Source organism: Dama dama, chromosome 26 (genome assembly GCF_033118175.1).
Source record: "Dama dama isolate Ldn47 chromosome 26, ASM3311817v1, whole genome shotgun sequence".
In the NCBI taxonomy this organism is placed as follows: Eukaryota; Metazoa; Chordata; class Mammalia; order Artiodactyla; family Cervidae; genus Dama; species Dama dama.
The window spans coordinates 31,067,511-31,093,788 of NC_083706.1; the positions used below are offsets into that span (position 1 = coordinate 31,067,511).

At 40.7% G+C, this 26,278-nt stretch overlaps 1 protein-coding gene across 3 annotated transcripts in view; it reads right to left on the bottom strand.

Annotated features, from left to right (window-relative positions):
- The window catches only part of NHSL1 (NHS like 1), a 140,896-nt gene that overhangs the window by 4,902 nt on the left and 109,716 nt on the right, over positions 1 to 26,278 (bottom strand). For 2 of the 3 annotated variants that reach the window (XM_061130356.1, XM_061130358.1), the window contains exons 4-7: positions 18,471 to 18,663; positions 14,243 to 14,374; positions 2,658 to 5,792; positions 1,978 to 2,110 (exon numbers count right to left, since the gene is read on the bottom strand). In XM_061130356.1, coding sequence (XP_060986339.1) covers positions 1,978 to 2,110; positions 2,658 to 5,792; positions 14,243 to 14,374; positions 18,471 to 18,663 — 3,593 coding nt within the window. The remainder of the gene's footprint in view (positions 1 to 1,977; positions 2,111 to 2,657; positions 5,793 to 14,242; positions 14,375 to 18,470; positions 18,664 to 26,278) is intronic. The other variant, XM_061130357.1, reaches the window with a different exon arrangement.

Below are 26,278 nucleotides of genomic sequence, written 5' to 3' on the forward strand. Positions count from 1 at the left end.
ACAAAATTTGAAAGCTGTGTTTCAATTTAGATATTCTTTATTTTAAATTATTAGCTTAGCTACTGAAGGATACAAGATAAAGCCCTAAAACTCAGACTTTCCATGGCTTCCTATTATGTGTGCTAATATATTATCTATCAATCTACTAAAAAGTAGCCTGCATCCTTGCCTTCACTGTGCAAACCACACCCTATTCGGTCTTTCTTCTATCTTGTGTACATGGAACAATACAGACTGGCCAATTTCTGCATCTGCAGTAGATATAACTCTCTAGTAGGAGAAACCACAATTTTTTTCAGTGCCTTAAGAAGGTTGCCAAAATAAAATGTAGAAGAGATTTTTTAGGAAAAGTATGTAGTAATTTGGTCACACAACAGTTGGGTTTGTCCCTGAGACTAAGTATTTAGTACACAGAGCAACTAGCAACACATCTTCTCAGTGGATGCTATTTTAAATATATATATGTCTGCATATTTGGCAATCGAGTGCATCCCATACCAAATGGAAGATGTCAGGCCTTGGAAGAATTTCCTAACAGTTAAATTCCAATTGGTTCCATTTAATTCAGAAAACAATCACAGGGAGCTTGTTAGCTGTCCAGCATGCTTCTGGTTAGAAACATTTGTGTAAATCTCTACAAATGTCATTGAAGTTGGTTTCAAAGGATGTGGCATTTTTCATTTCCCTGTTTGCAGGAATAATTTGATAACTAGCTACTTTTTAAAATTTCTAATGACAAGAGACCAGTCAGACAATATTACAGAGGCAGTGTTTAGGGTCTATCAGGACATTATACCAATACTGGAACCAAAAGTAAAGAACACAATTCTTGACAAACACTTTGATTCATCAGCTTGGTTGTTTGGCCCCCCACGCCCCTGCCCCGGGCCAAGTTAGATGTTTACACCCTGCAGGAGGAATCTCAGGTAGGGACTGCACATCCTATGCTTTCCATCTCATGTGATCACAGCCACTTCAGTTAGATTCCAAGAACTGGGAAAACACTCCTTACACAGGTTACTCACACAGAGAATCAAATGATTTTACAGATGTTTAGTTTCAGGAGGAAGAAAGGGGACCTTGGTTCAGGGAAATACAAGGCCTTGGCAGCAGAGGGGCATTCTTAAGAGTTATCTGAAAATATTGCGGTAAAGAATTCTAGGAGAAAGCAAAGGTTTTATACAGCATACAGTTTAAAGTACTTGCACAAATACAATCGTATCCATTTTTACAATGACACTGTTGTGAGAGAATTCAACTGCTTATAGCCAGAAAAATTAGGCAACAAATAAAACTGTATTGCTAAATCACTCCTTAAGGTGATCGCATGTAAAAAGTACAACAGTTAAGGCAGTTACTCTGAAAAATTTACTCCACATTGTTTAAAAACCCAGTAATTTCTTATGCCAGCAGATGGCACCAGCAGTATACAATAATAAATTTAAATTACTTTTGCTCCTGCTTAAAAAAGAGGTACTCTTTTATTGAAACATTTCAGTAGCCAAAGAAGTTACACTATAAAAACCTAGTTTTTCTGTAAAATGAAAATAATAAAAGCAATAAAACAAAACACTTAGGAAAGAAGTCCTGTAGAGCTAGTCTGGGTATGCTAAGTCCACAGAACACAGCATCCCTCATCCTAGACTGGATCACTGGCTACTCTAACCCTACTCTTGTAAACATTCAGTCAAATATAGTGACACTGCATTTCTTGCTAGCAAGAGGAAGGCCAACCAAACATCATCACACTGACCCTCTGTCCTCCACATCATCATAAAAATCAGTGGAACAAAGTAAAACAGAAATTGGAGTTAAGGGAAATAAAAATATAGAAACAAACTAAAAAATCAACAATCAAGTTAATGAAGTCCAGTTAGGTGAGAGTAAGAACCTCAAGAAAGAAAAACACAGTGAGAACTGATTTGGAAAGGTCCCTCATAAAGTAGATTCAAAGACAGAGGAAGGAGTTCTTGGTACCTGTGAATAGCGGCAAAAAGGTCTTCTGTGGTTCGCGGTCTACTGGGGGTCATCACCTCATCACCCCCGTCGTCCTTAAGGAAATCACAGGTCTCGGAGGAAGAACTGGCTGTCTCAGCCTCCGGCACCCCAGCTATGGAGAAGCAAGCAGGCAGACACAAGATGCATGAGTGACTTGAATTTCAGTCTTTAGCCAAGCTCCCAAATATGCTTCTCTGCCATTCCTGACAACGTGAGAATCCCAGGGAGAGGCAGCAGGGTCTGTTTTCTGATATATCACAAAGATGGGGAAAGGACACAAGCGTGACAGTCAAAGCTCAGGCTTTTCTGTTCAAAGTCTAGATAAAACGGAACCTCTCTTAAATTTTGCTGTAACATTTATTTGCCGCTCTCTCTCTGTGTGTGGGGCGGGGGGGGGGGGCGGGGGGGAGGGATTACTCAGTTATTTAATACTCAATCTTCAGCCCACCACCCCACCTCTTCTATTTTCTGCCCTTCTATGAGCTCTACCCTTAGATCTGGATATTAAAAAAAAGAACAATCATAGAAATGCCAAGTTGGTAACCTAAGCGCGAGGCGGCACCGGGAGCCCACATGCAGCCGGCTGGAACCTGAGCATGCACCAGCCCTACTCGCCTCGGCTGCCAACGGTCTAGGGAACAAGAGAAAACCAGACTCACGCCCTGGGTCCTGCGAAGGCAGGCAGCGCTCCACACCGTTCCTGGCGCCTGGCTCCTCCGCAGGGGCTGGCACCATGGGGACATTGGCTTCCACTCTGCCCGAGGACTCGGATCCTGCAGCTCCTCCCACAAGAACCACCGAGCTGCCAGAGTCGGTGTCATCGGAACCAGCCCCTGCTGCACCCCTCTCTCGAGCCTCTCCGCTCGTGGGGCTGGGAGACGCCGCGCTCACTTTCTCTGCGGGCTCCGCCGTGAAATCCCTCTGCGAAGGTGGCACCAGGAAGGACAGTTTGGGCTTCTTGGAAATGGGGGGCGGCTTCCTGCCGGGCGACGAGCCGAGGGGCGGGGTGCCACCGGCTCCGGCCTCCGCCTCCCCGGCCGGACTGTGGCTCCGGAGGCCACGCTCGGCTGCACTGTCCTGGTGACCCTGAGTCGAGCTCTTGGCAGGAGTCGGGAGCGAGCTCGTCGCGGAGGCAGGCTGGCTTTCACTCTCCATTTCATGTATGCTATTTCGGGATTTCAGGAAAGCAGATGGCTTTAAATGATACTGGGGAACAACCGGAGTTTGTTTTTCCTGAGATGCGTGTTCCTGTAAGGGGGCTACCTCGGATCCTGAGTTCTTCTTCACCGGCCTCAACTGCACCATCTGCAACGCTTCGGTGGTGATCAGGGGCATGGGGGGTCTGCTGACCTCCTCCTTGATGGAAGGCTGTCTGCAGGCCCCCCGGGAGGACTCTGGCTGGCCAGGTTTCTTGAAAGAAGGCCTGGCATCTTTCAGCAATTTGGGGTCAAGCGGTGGGGCAGGCGGGGGCACTGAGGGGGGTAAGGCAGGTGGCGGAGGCGGCAGGGAGGCAGATGAATCCAGAAAAGGGGGGCTCAGCGCTGTGGGGGGCGGAGGAAAGCAGGCGTCGTTGGGGGCACAGAAGGGAGTGAGCACTTCTGGGGGCGGAGGCGGGAAGAGGGAAGAACGAGGCAGAGGTGAGCCCTCGGGGAAATCTGCCAGAGGCGGCGGGGGAGGGAGGAAAGGAGACTTGTCAGCGGGACAAGGGGCTGGAGACTCGTGAGGAGCAGCCGCGAAGGGAGACACCAGTGCTGAATCCAGCTTCTTCACTGTCCCGCTTCCTTCGGTGGAAGTATTCGAGGAAAGAGACGTGGAGGAGGAGGAGACGGATACTGAAGATATAAGCGACGACTTCCTCTCTGGCACTTTGGGTTTGGGCTTCCCCTTCCCACTGGCTGGTGACATTGATTTTATGAAGACAGGCACAGGGGTGAGAGCGGTGGGCGTGTTCGACTGGCTGGAATACCCACTGGATGGAGAAGTGACTCTGTGCGACTTCTCCGGCGATGTGATCTTTGGTTTGACGGCGCCACTGGGCACCGCGGGTACCGCGGCCCGGGACCCCTCCAGGGGATGGCGGCCCGGCCCGCTTCCAGGTGATGCTGCGCTGCCGGCCTGACCGGCCCCGCCGGCGCTGCCCCGATCCTCCTGCACTCCCGTGTAGTCAATGTAGTAACCCCACGCGTCTGTGTACTCGGACCTGACGCTGCTCGTGTCGCTCTGTGCCGGCGTGAGCCCGCACACGGAGTAGACGTTGGGCGCCGTGGCGGAGGTCAGGCTGCTGCCGGCGCTCACGGTGCTCTGGCTGCGGGAGCGAGGCAGCCACGGTTCTTCGAAGTCACTGCAGGGGCTCTGGGAGGGCGAGCTGCCGCCCTTGCCCGGGAGGTTCAGCTGCAGCGAGTGCTGGAGCGAGGCGATCAGGCTCTCGTTCAGCACCTGCCCGTTCGACTGGATGTTCTTCTTGGGAACCCTGCGCAGAGAGTCCGTCCGAGAGGGTGGCAGGGGAGGCTTCTTGGCTTTCTTCAAAGAAATGCTTCGCGTGAGGGACTTGTCTTGGCAGTTGGACCGGTCCCCTTGGTGTCTCTGCGCTCTTCCATCAAAAACATTGACCACGCTGTGCCTGGGGTTCCCAAAGCCATCATTACTATTGCACAGATCCCCAGCTCTGTGTCCAGAGTCCGGGTGCAGAGTAGGGCAGTAGCCCTCGTGGTCCTCTGAATACACAGACCTGGAATCATCCTTGTTAGAGGTCTGGTCCAAACTGCAGCTGCTGGTGTTGCTCACAGGAGTGGAGTAACCAGGAGCTGCCAAATGTGGCTTCAGCGGGGATGCCCGCCCACTACCCGAGGCACTGTATTCCCAGGGCTCCACGCTGCCACCCTGGCCCCGGCCGCCTGAATAACTGGACTCACTCTTGTTATCCACATCCTGGGGGTGGGCTGGGATGCTCAGGTTATTTCTACAGTTATAGGCCATGGCTTGGGACCCATTCTCCCGATTTGCTGGTGTATTTAGAGAGACTTCGGAGTCACAGAGGGACAGCAGCGTGGTTGCGCTGGATGAATGATGACTATCTTTCTGCCTGGAGAGGAGGTGGTCTCTGGATCTGACCTTTGAGTACGAAGACGAGCTGGTAATTTTACTGTCCAGCTGCCCTGAGCTCTGAGCAGTGTGAATCACAATGATCTCTGAAGAGGAGGAGAGCGTGGCATTTGGGATGATGCTGGTGGAGTAGCTCGTGTGAGGAGACACCACACACGCAGGGCTGGTTACGTTCTCACCCTCGAAGTGCCTCAGCTCCTGAGATTTGGGCCTCAACAGTGTTCCCATCCTCGGGGCAGCTCCTAGACGCCCAAAGTCTTCATCTACTTGTGGGTGACCCCGCTGGTAGGGGAAAGTGCCGTCCAGGTCTTCCGCAGGGCCCAGGGCGCCCAGCCGTGGCTCCAGGGACTGAACATTTGCCCTTGCCCCAGACCGGGGAAGACTGTGGAAACCGGCATCACTGTTGAGGCGGGAAGGGAACACGACCCCCGCAGAGTCACTCAGCACGGACATGTTCCCAGAGGAGCCTGAGAAGTGACTCATCTGCGCCGCAATGCCTTGCCCCTTTTGGGCTCTGATTCTTCTCATCGAAGGTGGTACGACTTTCACTTCCTCTGTCTGACAGCTTGAATCCCTGGTTTCTGAGCGCTGTCCCGTAGATCGATAGCTGTCGAGCCTTCCAAGCGTAGAGTAGTGGTCTGGGGCGTACGTCGAGTGACCACCAACATCATCTTGGCCAGTGCCTCCCGAAGCTGGAGAGAAAGCATAAAGAAGCTCATCACCTAAAAATAAAAATCAGTATCTGAGTGCATCACCTTGATCTTTCATCCTCTTCTGATTCTGTGGTATTGTACTTAAAAGAAAAAAAAAATCTTTTCTATTTGGCCTTGTTTCTTTTCTTCCTATAAGCACCTAGGTGACAGTTTAACTGGTTACTGATGCCCCCCCCCCCCCAGATGAAGACCTGTATTATAAATTTCACGTACTTCTTTTCATATGAACCTCATAGCCTCCTATAGATTAAGTGCTACATATGGAATTCACAGGTAGTCCCTTTGAGATCAAAGCTGAGGGCTCCTTGGAAGGTTTCCTTTTTACATAATCTCTTTTTGGTAAAGGTAAGACTCTCACCCATCCAGTGACTGTACAGAACATCCATCTAGCAGTGACGGTCTTTCTCAAAGACAGATGAATGTAACAGCTCAACAAAAGGGCTACAGAGGTATCATTTAGGAGGGACATTGGTATAAACAGCATTAATTACATTAATTTTTATGTCAGAAGGAAGCCCTAAGAAAAAGAAAAAAATGATTTACAGGCCCATCTGTGTTTCAAACATTTCATTATCCATCTTAAGCCATTATCATCTGTCTGTTAGTGACATTCAAAATTCAGTAGCAATCTGTTGTGTTGTGGGGAGGGAAAAAGCAGCAGGAACCGATCCAGTGAACATTTCCTCCAATTAGGATTATTTATTTCTTGGAACTTTACAACCAAACAGAAAGAATAGTATGTTTAAAAGGAGAGGAGGAAGCAGCAAGGCAGTGACAGCAGCATGAGGCAGGGTTTACCATAAAGAGAGGGAGGAAAATGGATGAAAAAAATCCTCACATGTAGGTAAAGATTTCAAGCTACCTAGGAAAGAAGAGAAGCTTAAAGTAAAATATAAAGCCAAGAACTTACTCAAAGTGTATAGAGGAAAAAAAAAAATCCATGCATAGCAATCATTAGGACCAATTAAATCTTGAAAAATAGTAGTGAAACCATAATTCTTTCTAGGTTGTTATTATCCAACAAGGGCCTACAAGCATCACTGTTCACCTGGGTAAGGACGCCGGTGATGATGGGATTCCCGACATCTCCCTCCCTTCCCCACTTACACTAGCCATCATATGACACCTGTCCTGACTGGACAGCATAACCCATCCAAACAGCAAAGCATGATGCTAAAACAGCAGCAATGGTCTTGAGTCAACTGCACAGGAGAAGCCACCCGGCAATGAAGGTTCCGCAGTGTTAAGCTATTTCCTTCACTGTGATGATGGAGAATCATTTTTGTGCTCGTGTCTTCGGCAAAGACAATCTACTCACCCCCCCACCCTCTGCCAGGTACACTGACTGCACACTCACACTACATGTGTACACGTGACATTCTCCCTCAGAAAAAGGGGGAGTGGGCGAAAAGGTAGGAACAGAAGAAAAGTCCGCTTTAAGCAAAGAAAAACAAAAGGTGCACATATTTGCAGTCTAGTATTTTAGAGTGTGTGCACGCTAAGTCACTTCAGTCATGCCCGACTCTTTGTGATGCTGTGGACTGTAGCCTGCCAGGCTCCTCTCTCCATGGGATTCTCCAGGCCAGAATACTGAACGGGGCTGCTATGCCCTCTTCCAGGGGATCTTCCCAACCCAGGGATCAAACCCGGTTCTCTTACATCTCCTGTGATGGCAAGGCGGTTCTTTACCACTAGCACCACCTGGGAAGTCCTTTTAGAAGGTGGAGGGTTGACTTGGAGGGCTGGATCAGTTTACACCAGTTCAATCCAAACATTCAGCACACCTTATTTCATTCTGAGATGTATTTTCATATCTTCTTCTTTCAAATTTGTACTAGCTTTTACATGAAGTCAGTGGTAGATTTTAAATAAAACTAACTTGTAGATTTCTATCATTTTTATTACATGTTTTTTTTTTTTTAAGTTGGATAGATATCAAGATTTTGTTTATGACCTTTAAAGACATTTAATGGAGAAGGAAGTGGCAAACCACTCCAGTATCTTTGCCTGGAAAATCCCATGGATGGAAGAGCCTGATATGCTACAATCCATGGGGTCACAAAGAGTTGGACACAACTGAACGACTTCACTTTCACAGTCATACACAAAATCTTGATTCTTTCAGGTAACAATTTTGCATGTGAATTCTAGGATTCTGAAAATGGGACTATAGCCATTTCTTCACCACTTACAGTTCAATACAATTTTTAAATTAAAATAACAATGTTTTTCTAGAGACCTCTAAAATTATAAAGTAATTGGCCTCCAACTAATAAAAAATAAATTAAAAAAAAAAAAAAGAGAGAGAGAAGGCCCAGGCATCAGTGAAGTCCCAGAGCAACCAAAAGTAATCAATAAAGTAAAACATATAAAAATGCATCCTAAGAAGAAGAAGCAGCCAACAACTTATAGAGAAGATGGGCAAAGAAAATGAAATATTATGAATGGTGCTAAAAATGAGATCCAGAGAGGAGAGAGCGTTAGAACCACTTCATAACAGCTCGCTTCTAGTTTATAAAGAGTTTCTTTGTAATATTTTAGTGTCTAGACATGCATATATTTGCGTTTAACATTTATGGTGGCCAATGCCATCTTAAGTGTGACAAACACCTGTTTGTTCTCTGTATCTACAAATCTGAGTTTCATTTGTTTTGTGTTTTAGATTCCACATGTAAATGAAATCACACAATGTTAAAAAAAAAAAAAAGACCTCTAAAATATATATACAAAACAACTCATATATTATTTATCATAGGGCCCACTGAAATTCTATTCCTGAAACAGATCCTCCAATATTTTCACAAAAAAGTGTGACATTATTACAGGACACAGATGAATGCTATCTTAAGTAGCAAAAATTACAAAATTAGAACTACAAATATAGTCCACTCAGCTGCTGCTAAAAATCTTGATGGGATTTACCTGATTTTAATTTAAATAAATATGAAAGCTTAAATTATTTAAAATAATTACACATTTTTTTTCTTTAACTTATAATACTACAAGGTCTATCCAACTTTTTTAAAAAAACACATGTAATAAAAATAATGATAGAAATCTACAAGTTAGTTTTACTTAAGGCTTAATGTATGAATTTTTTAAAAAGTCTTGACAGGCCTAAAGTAATGTTCTCAGTATCAACCAACAAAAATTATTCAGAAGGAGATTACTTTAAATAAGTCCTTTTCTGCTTGGGGAGTAACATACTGGGATAAGTTCCAGGAAAACACAGACTATTCAGCAGCCAAACATAATTATATATGAACAAAATAATCTTATCTGGTTCTAAAAGATGGAATCTCTTAACAGGTTGCTCAAATACAATTTCATGTACGTTTAAGATGAGAGAAAAGAAAAAGACACTTTGTCCTTTTATATAAATGGAAGGCAACAAATTACATGCCATAAATATGCTTTAAATAGAAAATATCATACCTTGATTTTAAAACTTTATATGCTGACCAGTCTCTAGAGTCCACTACAGATTTTGAAGTAGAAGCTGCATATAGTTAAGCACAATTAACTCTAATACTAGGAGCATCTCTGGTTAGATTTTAAAATTGAAAGTCCCAGCAATTTAGGCTGTGTTTTGTGGACAGACTGTATCTTTTCCAGTGAATGTCTTTTTTTTCAGATAATCATATCCTTTTAAAGTCTAATTTGTCTGACTCAGTCATTCTTCCCCACGCTTTATATCTAAGGAAGACTAACTCTTAAGATAAGAAGTATCTACTTTTGATAATAATTAGTAAGATAGCACAAAGCTCTCAAATCAGAGGCCTTATAAGTACAAAATATTAGGGGAAAGGGCAAAGTCAACCCTTGCCCAAATGAATGAAGCAAAGGAAAGGTACAATCCAATTTTTTTGCTAAATGTGGGAAGATCCCCTGGAGAAGGGAAAGGCTACCCACTCCAGTATTCTAGCCTAGAGAATTCCATAGACTGTATAGTCCATGGGGTTGCAGAGAGTCAGACACAACTGAGCAACTTTCATTTCACTTCACTTCATTCAAATGTTCCTTTCCCTTACTCTACCCACTAGTCCTTCCAACTGGCCTATCTATAAGACTAGAGTGGTTGTCTAATTGTCTTTTTTTTTTTTAATCTCTAACTTAGATACAGCTGTCTCAGCTGACCTCCAGCCATGATCCAAGGCATGTTATCAACTGTGCAATGACACCAAAAGTTTCTTATCTGGCAACACACAACACAGGTAATGTGTGGAAAGTTGTTTTTTTTTTTTTTGCCTCAGTATTAGTGGTATTCCTGTTATGGGCAAAAGAGAAATGAATCAGGGCCCCAGAGACTCTATCACCAGTTTTAAAAATATTAAAATTACAGAGGATATGATTTACCTAGCTGATCAGATACTTCCAGTAAGGTCAAAGAGGCAACTGAGTTACCAGCTCCATACTGATTGGCTCAGTTTAAAAAAGAAAAAAAAAAAAGTGTTAAAAGTTCATAACTTTGAGGCTCTAGAAATCAGATAGATAGATAGACAATTCATACTGAATATTTACGTGTATGTCTATCTTTATCTGGGCCAAACTATTCTTAAACTCTGGGCACAAAGCCATCCAAAACCTACTCATTTTGACTGGAAAGTCACTTAAAATGTAGCCTACCTGGAAACATCAACCTTGTTATCTTACAAAGAGCTGTCCGTAAAGTTACTTTTTTAGGTTAAGGCATCTCCTAAAAGAGCACTCAAATATAAATGTTACCTGAGTACTGTAAGAAATTAGCCCATTAATATCTGCTAGACATACCAGTACACATTATTTTTTCTCAAATTAGTTGCCTGTCACCTAAAGGAGAAAGAAAAACAGTATAAAAGAATGGGATACAGGAGGCCTGTGCCTCTAAAGGAGGCGATGTGAGGGCATGAACCAGAGGCAGCCTTTGTAAATCCTGTGGATGCAATCTGGCCTTTGTTCGTGATAAAATCCCTGTGTTATGGGGTAAGATGAGCGTCCAGTGTCATCTGGGTCACTGAAGCCACCGAGCGCAGATGAAAAGCATCACTATTCGTCCCTCTGTAGTTGCAGTCTGGAAGGCAGAGAACACATATTGTAGAACTGAATGGCAGTAAAGAGAGAAAATGCCAGGTAAACAAGAATAAGCCTTTCCTCCCTAATACACGGCATGTGTGTAGGCAAGGAAAAAAGCACATAGGAATGATGTCTGTGACACCTAGAAGTTAAAACTACCTCGACATGCTATAACATACACCACCATTGCTAGGATAAACTCATTTTGCCTAAAACAATGATAGGCAAGTTCAGAAGTAATGATTTGGAGTTTTTAGAGTATAGCCCTCAATAGCAAATAAAAGTAAAAATATCAGTTCAGTTCAGTCGCTCAGTCGTGTCTGACTCTTTGCGACCCCATGGACTGCAGCACGTCAGGCCTCCCTATCCATCATCAACTCCCGGAGTTTACTCAAACCCATGTCCATTGAGTCGGTGATGCCATCCAACCATCTCATCCTGTCGTCCCCTTCTCCTTCTGCCCTCAATCGTTCCCAGCATCAGGGTCTTTTCCAATGAGTCAGTTCTTCGCATCGGGTGGCCAAAGTATTGGAGTTTGAGCTTCAACATCAGTCCTTTCAATGAACACCCAGGACTGATTTCCCTTAGGATGGACTGGCTGGATCTCCTTGCAGTCCAAGGGACTCTCAAAAGTCTTCTCCAACACCACAGTTCAAAAGCATCAATTCTTCAGCGCTCAGCTTTCTTTATAGTCCAACTCTCACAGCCATACATGATTACTGGAAAACCCATAGCTTTAAAAATAAACAAATGGGACCTAATGAAACTTAAAAGCTTTTGTACAACAAAGGAAACTATAAGCAAGGTGAAAAGACAGCCCTCAGATTGGGAGAAAATAATAGCAAATGAAGCAACAGACAAAGGATTAATCTCAAAAATATACTAGCAACTCCTGAAGCTCAATTCCAGAAAAATAAATGACCCAATCAAAAAATGGGCCAAAGATCTAAACAGACATTTCTCCAAAGAAGACATACAGATGGCTAACAAACACATGAAAAGATGCTCAACATCACTCATTATCAGAGAAATGCAAATCAAAACCACAATGAGGTACCATTACACGCCAGTCAGGATGGCTGCTATCCAAAAGTCTACAAGCAATAAATGCTGGAGAGGGTGTGGAGAAAAGGGAACCCTCTTACACTGTTGGTGGGAATGCAAACTAGTACAGCCACTATGGAGAACAGTGTGGAGATTTCTTAAAAAACTGGAAATAGAACTGCCATATGACCCAGCAATACCACTTCTGGGCATACACACCGAGGAAACCAGATCTGAAAGAGACACGTGCACCCCAATGTTCATCGCAGCACTGTTTATAATAGCCAGGGCATGGAAGCAACCTAGATGCCCATAAGCAGATGAATGGATAAGGAAGCTGTGGTACATATACACCATGGAGTATTACTCAGCCGTTAAAAAGAATTCATTTGAACCAGTCCTAATGAGATGGATGAAGCTGGAGCCCATTATACAGAGTGAAGTAAGCCAGAAAGATAAAGAACATTACAGCATACTAACACATATATATGGAATTTAGAAAGATGGTAATGATAACCCTATATGCAAAACAGAAAAAGAGACACAGATGTACAGAACAGACTTTTGGACTCTGGGAGAAGGCGAGGGTGGGATGTTTCGAAAGAACAGCATCGAAACATGTATATTATCTATAGTGAAACAGATCACCAGCCCAGGTTGGATACATGAGACAAGTGCTTAGGCCTGGTGCACTGGGAAGACCCAGAGGAAATCAGGTGGAGAGGGAGGTGGGAGGGGGGATCGGGATGGGGAATACATGTAACTCCATGGCTGATTCATGTCAATGTATGACAAAACCCACTTCAATGTTGTGGGGTAATTAGCCTTCAACTAATAAAAATAAATGGGAAAAAAAAAAAAAGAAAAACCATAGCTTTGACTAGACGGACTTTTGTCGGCAAAGTAATGTCTTTGCTTTTTAATATGCTGTCTAGCTTGGTCATAACTTTCCTTCCAAGGAGTAAGAGTCTTTTAATTTCATGGCTGCAGTCACCATCTGCAGTGATTTTGGAGCCCCCAAAAATAAAGTCAGCCACTGTTTCCCCATCCATCTGCCATGAAGTGACGGGACCGGATGCCGTGAGCTTAGTTTTCTGCATGTTGAGTAATTATAAGCAAAGAAGTCCACAGGTGGACCAAAGAGAAAAAGGAAGACTCATGACAGGCCGTGGTCAGTCGGTACAATGATTACAACAGCAGCGAATACGTTTACGTTAACAGTAGTGTGTGTGTGTGCACTCAGTTGTGTCCAACTCTTTGTGACCCCCATTACATTGTAGCCCATCAGGTTCCTCTGTCCATGGGGTTTTCCGGGCAAGAATACAGGAGCGGGTTGCCATTTCCTGCTCCAGGGGATATTCCTGACTCAGGGATTGAACCCTCATCTCCTGCACTGGCAGGCAGATAACAGGGACCACGTGCTCTACCTATATAAATTCATTAAATCCTCAAAGAGCCCTATGAATTAGGTTCTACTAAAATCAGCAACCACACTTTTTTTGAGTGAAAAAGTAGACTCAGAGAGGGGAAATAACCGGCTTGAGGTGGCCCAGCAAGTAAGTGGCGGAGACAGGATTCACTCTGAAGCAGCCTGGTACTGAAGTCCCTGCTGCCTCAGCAGACATTCCTGATGGGTCATGAAAAAACAGGTAGAGGCAAAGAATACAGAAAGAAAAGAAAACGTTATCCAAAGCACAGGTAAAGATAAGCAGAAACAAGATGGGTGAGTGAATAATGAAGTAAACCATCTTCTGCACCAGTCAAAAGAAACTTTTGGTTTCTGTTTTTCAACCACATGTTGAGAAATACCAAACCAAAAAGCAATGAATTTGTTTCACCAGAAGTACCAGTAAGGCATTATCCAACACAAATGACTATTTTCAATTTTACTGGTATTTACTAATGATGTTGGATGAAAAAATGCCACCAATATTGTCAGTATAATTAATGAAGCCCATATTCACAATCTGAAGTCCTAGAATAAGTTTTTGGTTTCATGAAAACTTAAGCTCTAAATTGAAAGTGAATTTTACTGTGGGCATGCCCACTGTTGAAGGTACACAGAGATGATGACATAACTGTTTAATTTCTATCATCCCAGTCAATAGTTTTCATATATGCTCTTCCTCTTACCTTGTCATCAAAATTGAACAAATCACCCGCATGGGATGTTAAGATTTGTACCCAGTGCCTCGTTCAGGAAAGAGCCTGACCCTCTGGGGTACCAAAAGGCTATCAGAATGTATTGATTTCATAAAGACCACCGATAAGGTTAGGGTAGTAATGGTGAGTAGCAATGAGGGGCAACAGAATACAGTTCTGATGAGCCATACCTAGCTCCTTCTGTATGCTGTCAGGGACTCCTGTAATAGTCTTTCTCCTTTTGACTTTCTTCGGTCGTCTTACCAGAGTGTCTGTGTAAATTAGAGACCGCCGAAGGCTGGCCTGGCGATCGAAATTCTCCCCTAATGCAGAGTGGTAGAACAAGCAAAGCAATGTTATTTTCAAGCAAGCCGACACCATGCACTTTCTTCCAGAAGCTTGTTGTAAAATGATAAGAAGGTATTAATAATGATGTTAGCCAGTCATACAATGATGAATGGATGCTGAAGGGCAAAAAAGGGAGGAAAGCACGTTAGCATCATAAGGCTGTTTTCCAGTTTCTGGGTGTATGTCCATTCAAAGAAAGCACCTTGAGCTCATTTGCAAATGCAAACTGGTGAATAACACATTGGACGAGTGATTTTGTGTTATTTAAAAAATGGGTTATTTTGGAAGTGTTTCACAAAAGTCTTCAGTCACCAAAATCACGCTTTACATCAGCTGGAGATGAATTTATTTGCTTCATCTGGTCCTCACCAGAGACCAAAGAACTGTCTTGTCCGATGTGATGAAACAAATAACTTAATCAAGAATTCCTAGGTGAAGACTTTTCTTCAGTCAAGGAGGCTCATAATTTGAATAGACTGCGATAATTGTTATGGTGTGAGACACAATGATAATGAAAAAGCCTTATAATGATAAAGTACTTTTATCACAATGAGACCCAGTAGCACTGTGGTTTGTTAAAGCTAAACTGCTTCTCGCTGTTTCTTAATCACGTTTCAAAAGATGATCTAAATTCATTACAGGTATGTTGAAATCAAACCCAGAATGACACATCAAAGTTTTTTCTTTCTAGTGTGTATATTGTGTGATTATCACACTGTGGGATAACCTAAAATAGTAACATATCAATTACTGTTTGGCCTGCTTCAAATTACTTGACACTTGAAGAGAAGTTTTATAGCATTGACCTTATTAAATGGTTCTTCTCCTCAAAAAGAGATTTAAAAAATACATATGTACACATACAAAATATATACTTCCATATTGTAAGAAAAGTTTAAAAATCATTCACCCTTTTTAGCAACACCAATGCACATTCAAAAGTGGGTATGCTGTGAACAATATATCTTCTATTTTAATAGGAATACATTGTGAACAGAACCAATAAGGTTCTAATCAAAACAGAGAATAAAAGACCAGAATGATCAAAACACATTTCACCTACAAAGCAACAAACTTAGATGAGGGCTTGTAAATTTGAAAATGCTCACAACTTTGTTCCTAACAGAGAAAACACAGAAATGATTTAGAGAAAACCCTGAAACACCAGAAGGTACCATCACTGTGATAAATGCATCACTATGTACAGTAGCAAATATGGCCTAGAAGAGGCCAGTCAGGACTTCACTGGTTCATTTGTTTTCCGTGGCAGAGGAAAAACATTTTCTTGACTCAAATTATTAAGAATGGACAAAATATTAATAGACAGTTGCATTTAGTCTCCAGGTTTGCTTCCTACACACAAAAAACAAAGATAAACCACCCAAGCTCCAAGGAAATTAAAAAACAAACTGCGAGGATGAATATCTAAGACATAGACCACTACTGGGGCCAAACTCTCCATCCTTCATTGTGACCTAAAAGGATTGTCTCCTCTACTGGGTTAAACATTTCTAAGAGCAGGGACCATGATCATGCACCCTGGCATCGCCTGTGGCATTCAGCTCGATGTCTGACACGAAGTAGTTATTCAGTAAATGTCTACTGAATTGAGAGGGATTTAATTATTCCTTTTCATTGAAAAAATGGCAGTAGTCTGTCAGGGTTACTACTTAGAAATCAATTTAGCTAGCTCAAACATCAGTCCAGAGGCAGTTTGTAAGAATTGCTTCAGCATGCTTACTCACTCTGTTTATCTTACAGGTGTAAGAGCTGCTATCCCACATGGCAGATTAAACACCACACTCATATGCACATTTTATTTTACACATTTTTTTCTCTTCAACTCTTAGAACAGGATGAGTTCCCACAGGACACAGGACTGTGACTAAAGGGAGTAAATCGATTTTCAAGCCAGCAGCTCATTGTATTAATGTTTTTTTCCTCTCTGCCTGGCAAGCATCTCTCTGCATTTGAAATAATATATTTATTGGCATTCTTTCCTCTGCTGAACTGTACTGAAAACCAAATAGAAGGTCAATGTTCACCCAAATGAATGAGCACATGACAACAACGCCCTACAGGAAGCTACATTTTATCTTCCAGTGCTTTGGAAATGTATCATTTAAAGAGCCGGGAGTTGCATAACCCATGTCAATTCAGCCACTAAAAGTAAACAAATTTAATGCTTCTTTATACCAGAATATCAGAAAAACTACTTCTTTATGAAATGTTTGTGTGTACAGTAAACACACAGATCCAGAAAATGGATCAATAAATATGTCATTAGGCATTTGCCTTCTATATCTCTGAAAATGTTAATCACTCAAAAGTAAACTGCATTTTGTCCTAACTTGTATTGCTCATTTCTTTATTGTCATTCACCTCTCCTGTGTGGCATTTTCAAGGCCTCCCTTTAAACTCTATGTAATTCATATCCACTTACTCATCAGACAGGAAAGAATAAAGTTCAGAGGCTGACATTGTCTGCTGTTGTGACAATGTATTTCACTGTAAATTATTCTTTATTCCTGAAAATCTATTCTGCTTTAAATTTCCTAATTTCATGATAATGCATTTTATCTGAATTCCATTAAGGATTGTTACATTTCATAGCACAATCTTACAATATTAATTCTGAGGCTTTTAATCAATCAAATAATGTAATGCATTTTCTCGCAGAAAATACACAGCCATATAAACATTACACTTTGTTCTGAAATACAATTATATTCAAAAATACTTTTAAAAGTATGATTTGGTGAATGAGAATCATACTAAGAAAAATCAATGCTATTTGCAAAGAGAATGGAATAAAATGCCATGTTATTCCTGCAAGGTTTAAGTACAGTAAATGTGGGAAAATGTACATGTAATTTAAAATAATTCATGTACTTATTAAATTTCTCTGGAATTCAAAAGAGTTTTAAATGTAATTTTTAAACATCTTGTAAGGTTTAAAAAAATTCGTCAATAACTATCGAAATATTTTTAGTCCCTTACAAGCTCACCAATGCCATGGTAAAAAACTTTCTAACAGTAGTCAAGAGCAGTAGCCTCAGAAACACAGCAAAGGTATGACAAGTTTTCATCCTAATTTTTTATGAAAACTTATCCTTATTGATCAACTGATTTTTTTAGGTTCTGGCCTTATAAGTCAGATTTTGTATTAGCTGATTTATTGGTATGACTACCAGTAATGTTTTCTCTTGAACACAGTCTAATGTCTGAAGCTACCAACTCTTAACATGTCTATTTTGCATTTTGTACACTCCCCAGACCAATGATCTATCTTCTCTGCAGGATGTGGAAGTAACAGGGCAGGAAAATTTTGATACTTATTAACAGCTCTCTATGTTTGTGAAAAACTGTTTGAGCTTTACGTACCTTGTCACTTTAATTATCACAGATGATTAAAACCTGAATAGAATATTCTGCAAGAACTTGAATTTCACATTTGGCAATTAATATTCATATGCCAGCCTAACATGTTCTAAATTTTTTATATTTAGAAGGAATGGATTTTTATTTGATGACTATAGAATTCAAATCATGGAGATCAAGATATAATTTTACTATCCTATTAGATTTTTTAAAATGTATATTTCATATTTTTATTTCAAGTGATTTCCCCCTTTTTCTACTTCAGAAAACAAGGTAAGAAAATCATTCAGAAATATTAAATGTGTTCTTTTTCACTTTTATAAATGAGTTAAAATAGCCTTTTAGAAAGTAAACCTAATTTTTTCTCACCCAAGATCACATTTAGAAGATATTTCCATATAGCCAAAGTATTTTAAAAAGGCAATTCAATTAAAAGGCACACTTAAGCTGAATGGCTGGACCACAGAGTACTCTGACATCAACCTTTGGTGATACAGTCTACAAATCTAAAAGCAAGAGACATTTGACATGCACACACATATACATTTTAGTATTCCCTTCATTCAACAAAGAGCAGGAAGTCAGACCACAGCTCTGTTGTATGAATGACAAGCTAAGAGCATACACCAAACAAAGAGCCATAGTCATTCTCCCAGAACAGTTGGAACCTGTCCACAGAGCAAAGCATACCAGTTATGTTAATAGGAACCACGTCAGCCTGGACTGTTTGGGCTTGCTGCCGCATCTTCTCTTCCGGTGTTGGCAAGGGAAGTGACTTGGTCCAGTTGGTTTGAGTATGAAGGTCAGAGCAGTCATTTGACGTTGGCGTCTTAGGTCTCCTGGTGGAAGTAAGTCTTTCCTCTTCTGATGAAGAGATAGAACACTGCAGGGGAAAAAAGTGAGAGGAAGCCATAGAGTGTAATTGCTGGCAGAAACATTTAAAAATACATTAAAAAAAAATTAAACTGAAGCAAGCCAGAAAAAAAAAAAAAAAGGGTCACATTTAGGAATAAGAAGCAATGGTTCATAAGGGAACCGCTCATCATCTTGCATGTAACCCATAATATACCTGATTTGCTAAGGCCTTAGTCTCTAAGCCATGAGGACTGGAAAAGGTTTTGCTGACCCACAAAATTTTTTAAGTTCTTCCTGTTTCTTTCTGTATTTACTGTGATCAGAAAGCTTATGGATTTAGTTTAACATTAGAAGCCCAGAGAAACATCATGGGTTTGGCCATCAGTCTCTATTTTTATTTAAAATTTCTTTCCGCTCCAAGTAATTTCTAGCCTCAATCTCATTTCCTTTAGGCTCTGCCCTCAAGTTTGAAAATGATAGAGCTATTGTTGTTCAACTATCTGTGCTGTTTGGAAGTTATTTACATAGAAAAAGAAAAATCAACTGCGAAATTGTTAAATTATCGGAAGCTGACCAAAGCTCTGCTTGGAGCCTATCAGAGTCCCATGAAGACATTTCAAGCAGTGTCTGTTTTGATACACATTAACATCCTAACTGGGGAGCCCTTTTCAATACCTTTCTTTCCTCACATCTTAAAATGTGTAAGCAAGAAAGTTGTTTTGGCAAGCATTTCATGATGAACTTCACCATGGCTCCAGCAGCTAGTTCTACGACAAATGCCAAGAACTGAAAAAAACTGCCACAGGCTCGTGTGTGCTAAGTCGCTTCAGTCGCGTCTGACTCTGTGACCCTAGGGACTGTAGCCTGCCAGGCTCAACTGTCCATGGGCATTTTCAGGCAAGAATATTGGAATGGGTTGTCATGCCCTCCTCCAGGGATCTTCCCAACCCAGGGATCAAACCTGCTTCTCTTACTTCTCCTGCATTGGAAGGCGGGTTCTTTACCACTAGGACCACCTGGGAAGCCTGCCACAGACTCAGGAACAACATCATTTTGTTGAGGAATGGCAGTTTATAATCTTAATAAACGCCTAAGAACTGCTCTTCAAGTTGAAAGCATTTAAACTACTACCTAAGGCATTAAGACAAATTTTATTTAAAAATGAATGAATAAATAAATAAACATTCCCAAGGAAATACCTGTAAAACTAGCAGCCAAGTCAATTCAACACTCTCAACCACACCCCCTTAAAGGGGTAATTGCTATCCTGACTTCTAACATCCAGCTTCATTTGCCTGTTTTTGGATTTTCTCTAAGGAAAATCATATTGTATTTTCTCTTTTGTGACTTACTTCTTTTGTTTAACACAGTATTTGTGAAGATGTATCTATCTTTCAAAAGCATGTCTTGATACCTTTCCAGATCTAATGCAAGTTTCTAAGAGGACATTAGTAAGACATCTACAGAAATACATTACTTAGATATTCTGAACAGAAGAACACTGCTATCTCTGTTTACTGCTATTGAATTAGCTTTCCTGAAAAAAAATCTGTGTTTATTCTACAACTAATAGCACTTCACATATCTGAGAAAGACTACTCTAGAGCTATGAAAATAGTGTGGTACAGGGATAGAGTCCTAAGCTAAGAATCCAAAGACCTGAGTCTATTCGCTTTATATTTTTCAGTCAAGGGATCCTGAAATTGTTCCTAAACATTGAAGTTTCCTTTGCTGTAAAATAGGGCTGTACTCTCTACCACATCCCACTAAGGGTACTTGTGAACCTAATGACATGATAGCTATGAAAAAGGCATTGTGGAGATAAAAAATATATATATATGAACAGACATCTCAATATATGAGATTTTACATTATTAGTACATAATACATATAAAATGATAACCTACTTTCTTTGCCACCTAAGGAAAATGTGAAATGCTTGTAATTAAAACTGACAAATAAGTATATTCAATTTATTGAGCATGTTATTGACATCTTATTGTGACACTAAATTGCATCATTTCGATTCATGTTTGACCCAACACTGGTTAAAATGATTGCCTCTACCACAGATCTGTGAAAGGCAATTAAGCCTTCCCAGGTGGCTCAGTGGTAAAGAATCCGCCTGCCAATGCAGGAGGCAGAGGACACGTGGGTTCGATTCCCGGTTGGGAAGATCCCCCGGAGGAGGAGATAACAACCTTCAACCGCAGGAATGTTTGAAAGAATTAAATTAAGTCATGGAGATCAAATCAGTCGATCCTAAAGGAAATCAACCCTGAATATTCATTGGAAGGACTGGTGCTGAAGCTGAAACGCCAATACTTTGGTCACCTGATGCGAAGAGCCGACTCACTGGAAAAACCCTGATGTTGGGAAAGATTGAAGGCAGGAGGAGAAGGGGGCAACAGAGAATGAGACGGTTGGATGGCATCACTGACTCAATGGACATGAGTTCAAGCAACCTTAAGGAGATAGTGAAGGTCAGGAAAGCCTGGCGTGCTGCAGTCCATGGGGTTGCAAAGGGTCAGATACAACTGAGCAACTGAACAACAAAGTCATAACAATGTAAATCCATTATGTCTACCCTTTACGCGGTTGTGACACTCAAAATAGGTTTGATATACAATACTTATTATCTACCCTCACACTGCAGGTCCACAAAACACACACAAATTAAAATTAATTTTATTTGAGAATTTCATGACAGTTTGTGTAAAGTTCACATTCAGCTTCACATGTCTGAAGCTGAATCTCAACTTAGTAAATTATGTTACTCTTTCTGATACATATATACATAGAAATAATTTTTCAGGCAACCTTGAAATATAGTACAGATTTTAAAGGCCATAAGAAGCAAATCTTAACAGGTAAGCTTCAGCTTGATGGAAAATAAATAGCATGGCAACACCCTACCAAAAGGGTTCCCTCTTGCATGTGACGTCTGCCTAGGGAGATGGTGAAGCACTGTTTTACGGTCTGTATTCTGCTCGGTGGGACTCATCAGCCCTGGTAACCTACTTTTCTTTCAGTTGACTGAGACTGTCAGATTTGATAACTCTCACAATGAAACAGATCTTCAGTTCAGCCTCGTTGCCATGGGATGATCACTAGGGATTGCTCCAGTATAACAACTGACAAAGATAATCTGGTTTATAAAGTACTCCCCTCCTTTGTGAGAAAATTTCCCAGACAAGCAGGGCACAGATAAAGTTATATGCAAATGTGACTGTTACACAGGTGCCACAATCTACTAAAGAAAAATAAGGAACCAGGATGGCACATCTTTCAGAATGATCTGACTCCCATTGCTCTCAGTATTTGTAAATACAGCAGGGGCAACAGGAAAAACCTCATCCATCTCAACGGCAGAACACATCACAATTACTCCATTAAGATGGATACTGGAATGCCGTGGATTATTACCTTAGCCTCTTAACTCTTGTCGGCCACCCTCCCCTTCTCCCCATCCCTGCTTTAATAGTCTATTTCTCAACACAGAAGCCCGAGGGATCCTTTCAAAACATGTCAGATCATGCGGCTCCTGTGCAATCTTACTAGAACCTATGAGACCCTACATGACCTGTGAACTGGCCCCTTGCTATCTCTGACCTCATCTCCTACAATCCTATCCCTTTTTTACCCTACTCTAGCCACACCATCTTCCATCCAGTTCCTTGTACTAATCAAGCACACTCCTGCCTCAGGGTCTTTGCACATGATGTTTCCACCATCTGAAATGCTCGTCCTTTAGACATCCTCATGGATAGCACCTTCTTATTCTTCAGGGGCTTAGTCAAGAGTCCCCTTCTTCTTGAGGTCTTACCTGCTAACCTGCCTAAAATTTCAACTCCTCCCCATTATTTCATATCTCCCTTCTCTTCTTTCTTTTTTCTCTTTAGTACATATCACCAGTATACATATATTTTAGCTATTTATCTTGTTTGTCGTGCCCTTGAAAATTAAGTTCCAGGAGACCTTAAATCAGAATGACATAGAGTACAATTTTACAATTTTACCTAAAAAGGAGTCACCATTTAGTGACTGATGTCTCAACACCTTGCCCTAGGTTACAGGCTTTAGAGGAATTGGTACCTCATTTAATCTTTTTTTTTTTTTTTTTTAACCTCATTTAATCTTCATAGCATTAGCCTCACTTTGTAAATATAGAAATGGAGTACAGAAACTTCAGTTGTGGAAACTTGACAAGTGGACAACAGATTAGAACCTACAGCTGGCCTCAAAGCCCTGCTGCTAAATAGTATAAAATAACAACTTGATAATATTTGCAATAAATTACTATGTTTTCTAATCTAAAAATAAAAATATCCATTTATATCTCTGAATAAGAAAAAGATCTTAAAAAAAAAAGAATCTATAGTAAACTCAGCAGTGTGGTATAATGAATGGAACACTTTAAGTATCAGCACACTGGCTCTGTCATTTATCAGCTCTAGTTTTGAGCAATTCAAGCTCCCTGTGTTAAGAACAGAATAACTTAAACAGCATCGCCATGCTTCATGTTAAGGGATCCCTCAGTACAGGGTGAATTTTTTTTTTTTTTAAATATCGAGTTTAAAGTGGACTTGCCTTCAGAACTTAAATGCAGCTTGATTTATAAATGCAGTTTAATTGATCAATAATGTTCATTAATATCTCATATCCTTAATCTGGAAGAAATGGACAGTCACAAATGAAACGTAAGAAACCATGATTTCTTGTGTCAAATTGCTTAATTTACAAAGGGAGATCACCTGCCATACCAGCAGTTGTTTTGTGAATTTTGGATGCTGTTAAGTCCTGCATTTCAGAACTTTGAGGTCCTGTCTGGAAATCAGACAAGTTCCCACCAGATGGATGGTGAGGCCCGAAACATGGTCTGTTTGGCAGACTGCCAAGTTATCAAAAAGTGGGCTTAACTGAAAAACACATTTGCCCAGGCTTTTTTTTTTTTTAATCTGCTATGCTTTTAAAAATTAGAAAGCCTAATTATAGCCAGAGTTAAACTTAGCATTCATTTAGCAATTATTACATAAAAATAGATATAGAACAGATGGAACTATACAGAGCACCACTTAAGAGGAAAGCCACATACATTTCAGTCCTTTTTACAGGACACTGACTCAGTCTATGGTGTTTTTCTCTTCAGAATTAAACCCCTCTTGGGTGGACTCTTTCTGTTTAAAGATTCTAGATAGTTTATAAGGTGCCAACATGTTTGCAGCCTTTTTTGGCTATATGCTTACACCACCTTTAATATACTTAGACACAAGCAATCCTGACTTCATTCTCTTCTCTCCTTATTCTCCTTCGCCCTCCCCTGGGCTCTGGACCCAACAACAAAAGCCAGGGGTAGTGGTTTTGGGGGGAATACACACAGAAACACAGTTTGTGGCCCATCCAGAGCTCCACAAAGGCCAGGAGGTGGGTTCTACATTCACATTATTAAATAATTTCAATTGTTCCTTCTCTCCTATTCAATATATTACCAAAATCCAGCCCCTTCATCATAGGCTCTAAACTTTCTTACCACGTACTGAATTGAAATATTTTGGATTTAAACTATCACATATAAAGTGAACATAAATGTTCAAAATGATAATGTAATTTCTTGCCTTTAATGGCCTTTTATTATAATAAATCATATATACAAAGTATGTAACATAACAATGAATTTTTAAGAACCTATTACCCAACTCATGACTTAAAATATTACCAATAATTGCATCTACCCCATACTGTTTCTTGCTTCCTCGAGGTAACCACTCACCTGAATTCTGCGTTATTTATTATGCCTTTAACTTTTGTTATGTATGTGCATAAATATGTCTAAATTACATGTTTAGACTTGCTTAGTTTGTATGTAGTTACACAGGAATACTTACAAAGATATAAAAGCATATGATTATATGAAGTATTAAATCCAAGTTTATCTTCAAATAAATGCATATTTGAGTCCATAAGATGCCTTCTTTATCAGTCATCATGTCAATGATACTTTGCCATTCTCTTTAGTGTTATTTACTTACCATTATGTTTCTAAGCCATATCCATGTAGTTATGTGAGCTTATGGTTAATCCATTTCACTGAAGCATACATTCCATTCTAATACATTTATTTATCCACTCTTTTACTGATGGACGATGGGTTGAAAAAGATGTTCATCCTATTATCTCAACAAGTTAAACTCCCCTAACCAAGAGAGTGGTTAGCCAGTGAGAGATATAGCTTAAGGCTCAATTCCACATATTCATTGTTGAGGGAAAATGGGCTCTGGAGTCACAGATCTGGGTTTCAATCCTAGTTCACTTTTAGGGGTGAAGGGTGTGTTCACCATCTTGCTTGTGGCGATGGTCTCATGTATGTATAAGTATGTCAAAACATATTAAATTGTGTATTTTAAAGGTGTGTAGTTTATTTAATATAAATTATACCTCAACATGCTCTTTGCAAAGAGAGGGAGAACTCTGTTTCAGGATTTTAAGGCTATGTGATCTTAAGCAAGTAGTATGATTCCTCCAAGACACATGTGACCTGGGTACAAGCTGACTTACGTGGTTGCAGTAACAATTAAGCAGACTCACAGGTAACACCAGCCCAGCCTCTGGCTCCTAAGCTTTTCCATGTGCCAAATGCTTGGCTCTATGCTGAGAATATCAAAATCAATATGATGGGGATGCTGTGTGGCCTCCCACCTCCACCCTGATCTAGAAGGGAAGGCAGATATGAATAGAGCCTCATCCCAGTGTAATGGGATGCGTGGAACAAGAGAAACTGGAACAAGTTGAGAGATGCCCTCACTACTTGAATGCATAAAGGCCTGAAATGACAGACCACAATCTTCTCACCCTGCCTAAAGAGGACAGAGCAACGAATGCCACAGATCTCAGAGCGCGAACACATGGAATCAGCAAAAACTCCTGTTTTCACTGTGTCCTGGAATTACTTACTCAGAGAGACCCAATAAGAAAATAACTGTATCTAGAATCATGTTTTCTAGACAGTTAAGTGACGCAAGGCCAGGGGCTCTGTCTGTATATTGAGACTAAGCAAGACTTAACATGGTTTTTGAAAACAATACCGTGAATAAATGAACAACACCAAACAAGTCAAAGACAGAAGGAAAAGTGACAACAGCAGGCATAATGAGAAGGAACTTGGGTAATTTAGTAATCTTGTCCTATTACTTCAATATGGTGCAATGAAAAGAAATGAAATATAAAGTGAGAAGCCCTTTATATGTCCTCTTGAATACGTTCTGGCTATGTGATCTTGGGAAAGTAATTTAATATATCTGAGTCTCAGTTTCCAGATGGTTAAAATGATAGCAATAATTATTAAAAATACTGACTTTATGGAAGTTCTTGTGAAAATGAGATATAATTTGTGAAAAAGTTTGGAAGTGTTCTACTATTATTATGAAATGAGTACCAGTATAATAACCACTGGTAGTTCTACACACAGATAACCTGTAAAGTCACAACAACTAGAAAGTTTTAGTAATTGCTGAAACTTCTCAAATTTATTGCCTTAGGTAGGAAATTCTATGTTTGTGGAATAAAAGACTTAGAATGATTGAAAGAGTAGCCAAATTTTCATAAAACCAGACACTGTCTACTGAGCTAATTTCTTTGAAGTCTGG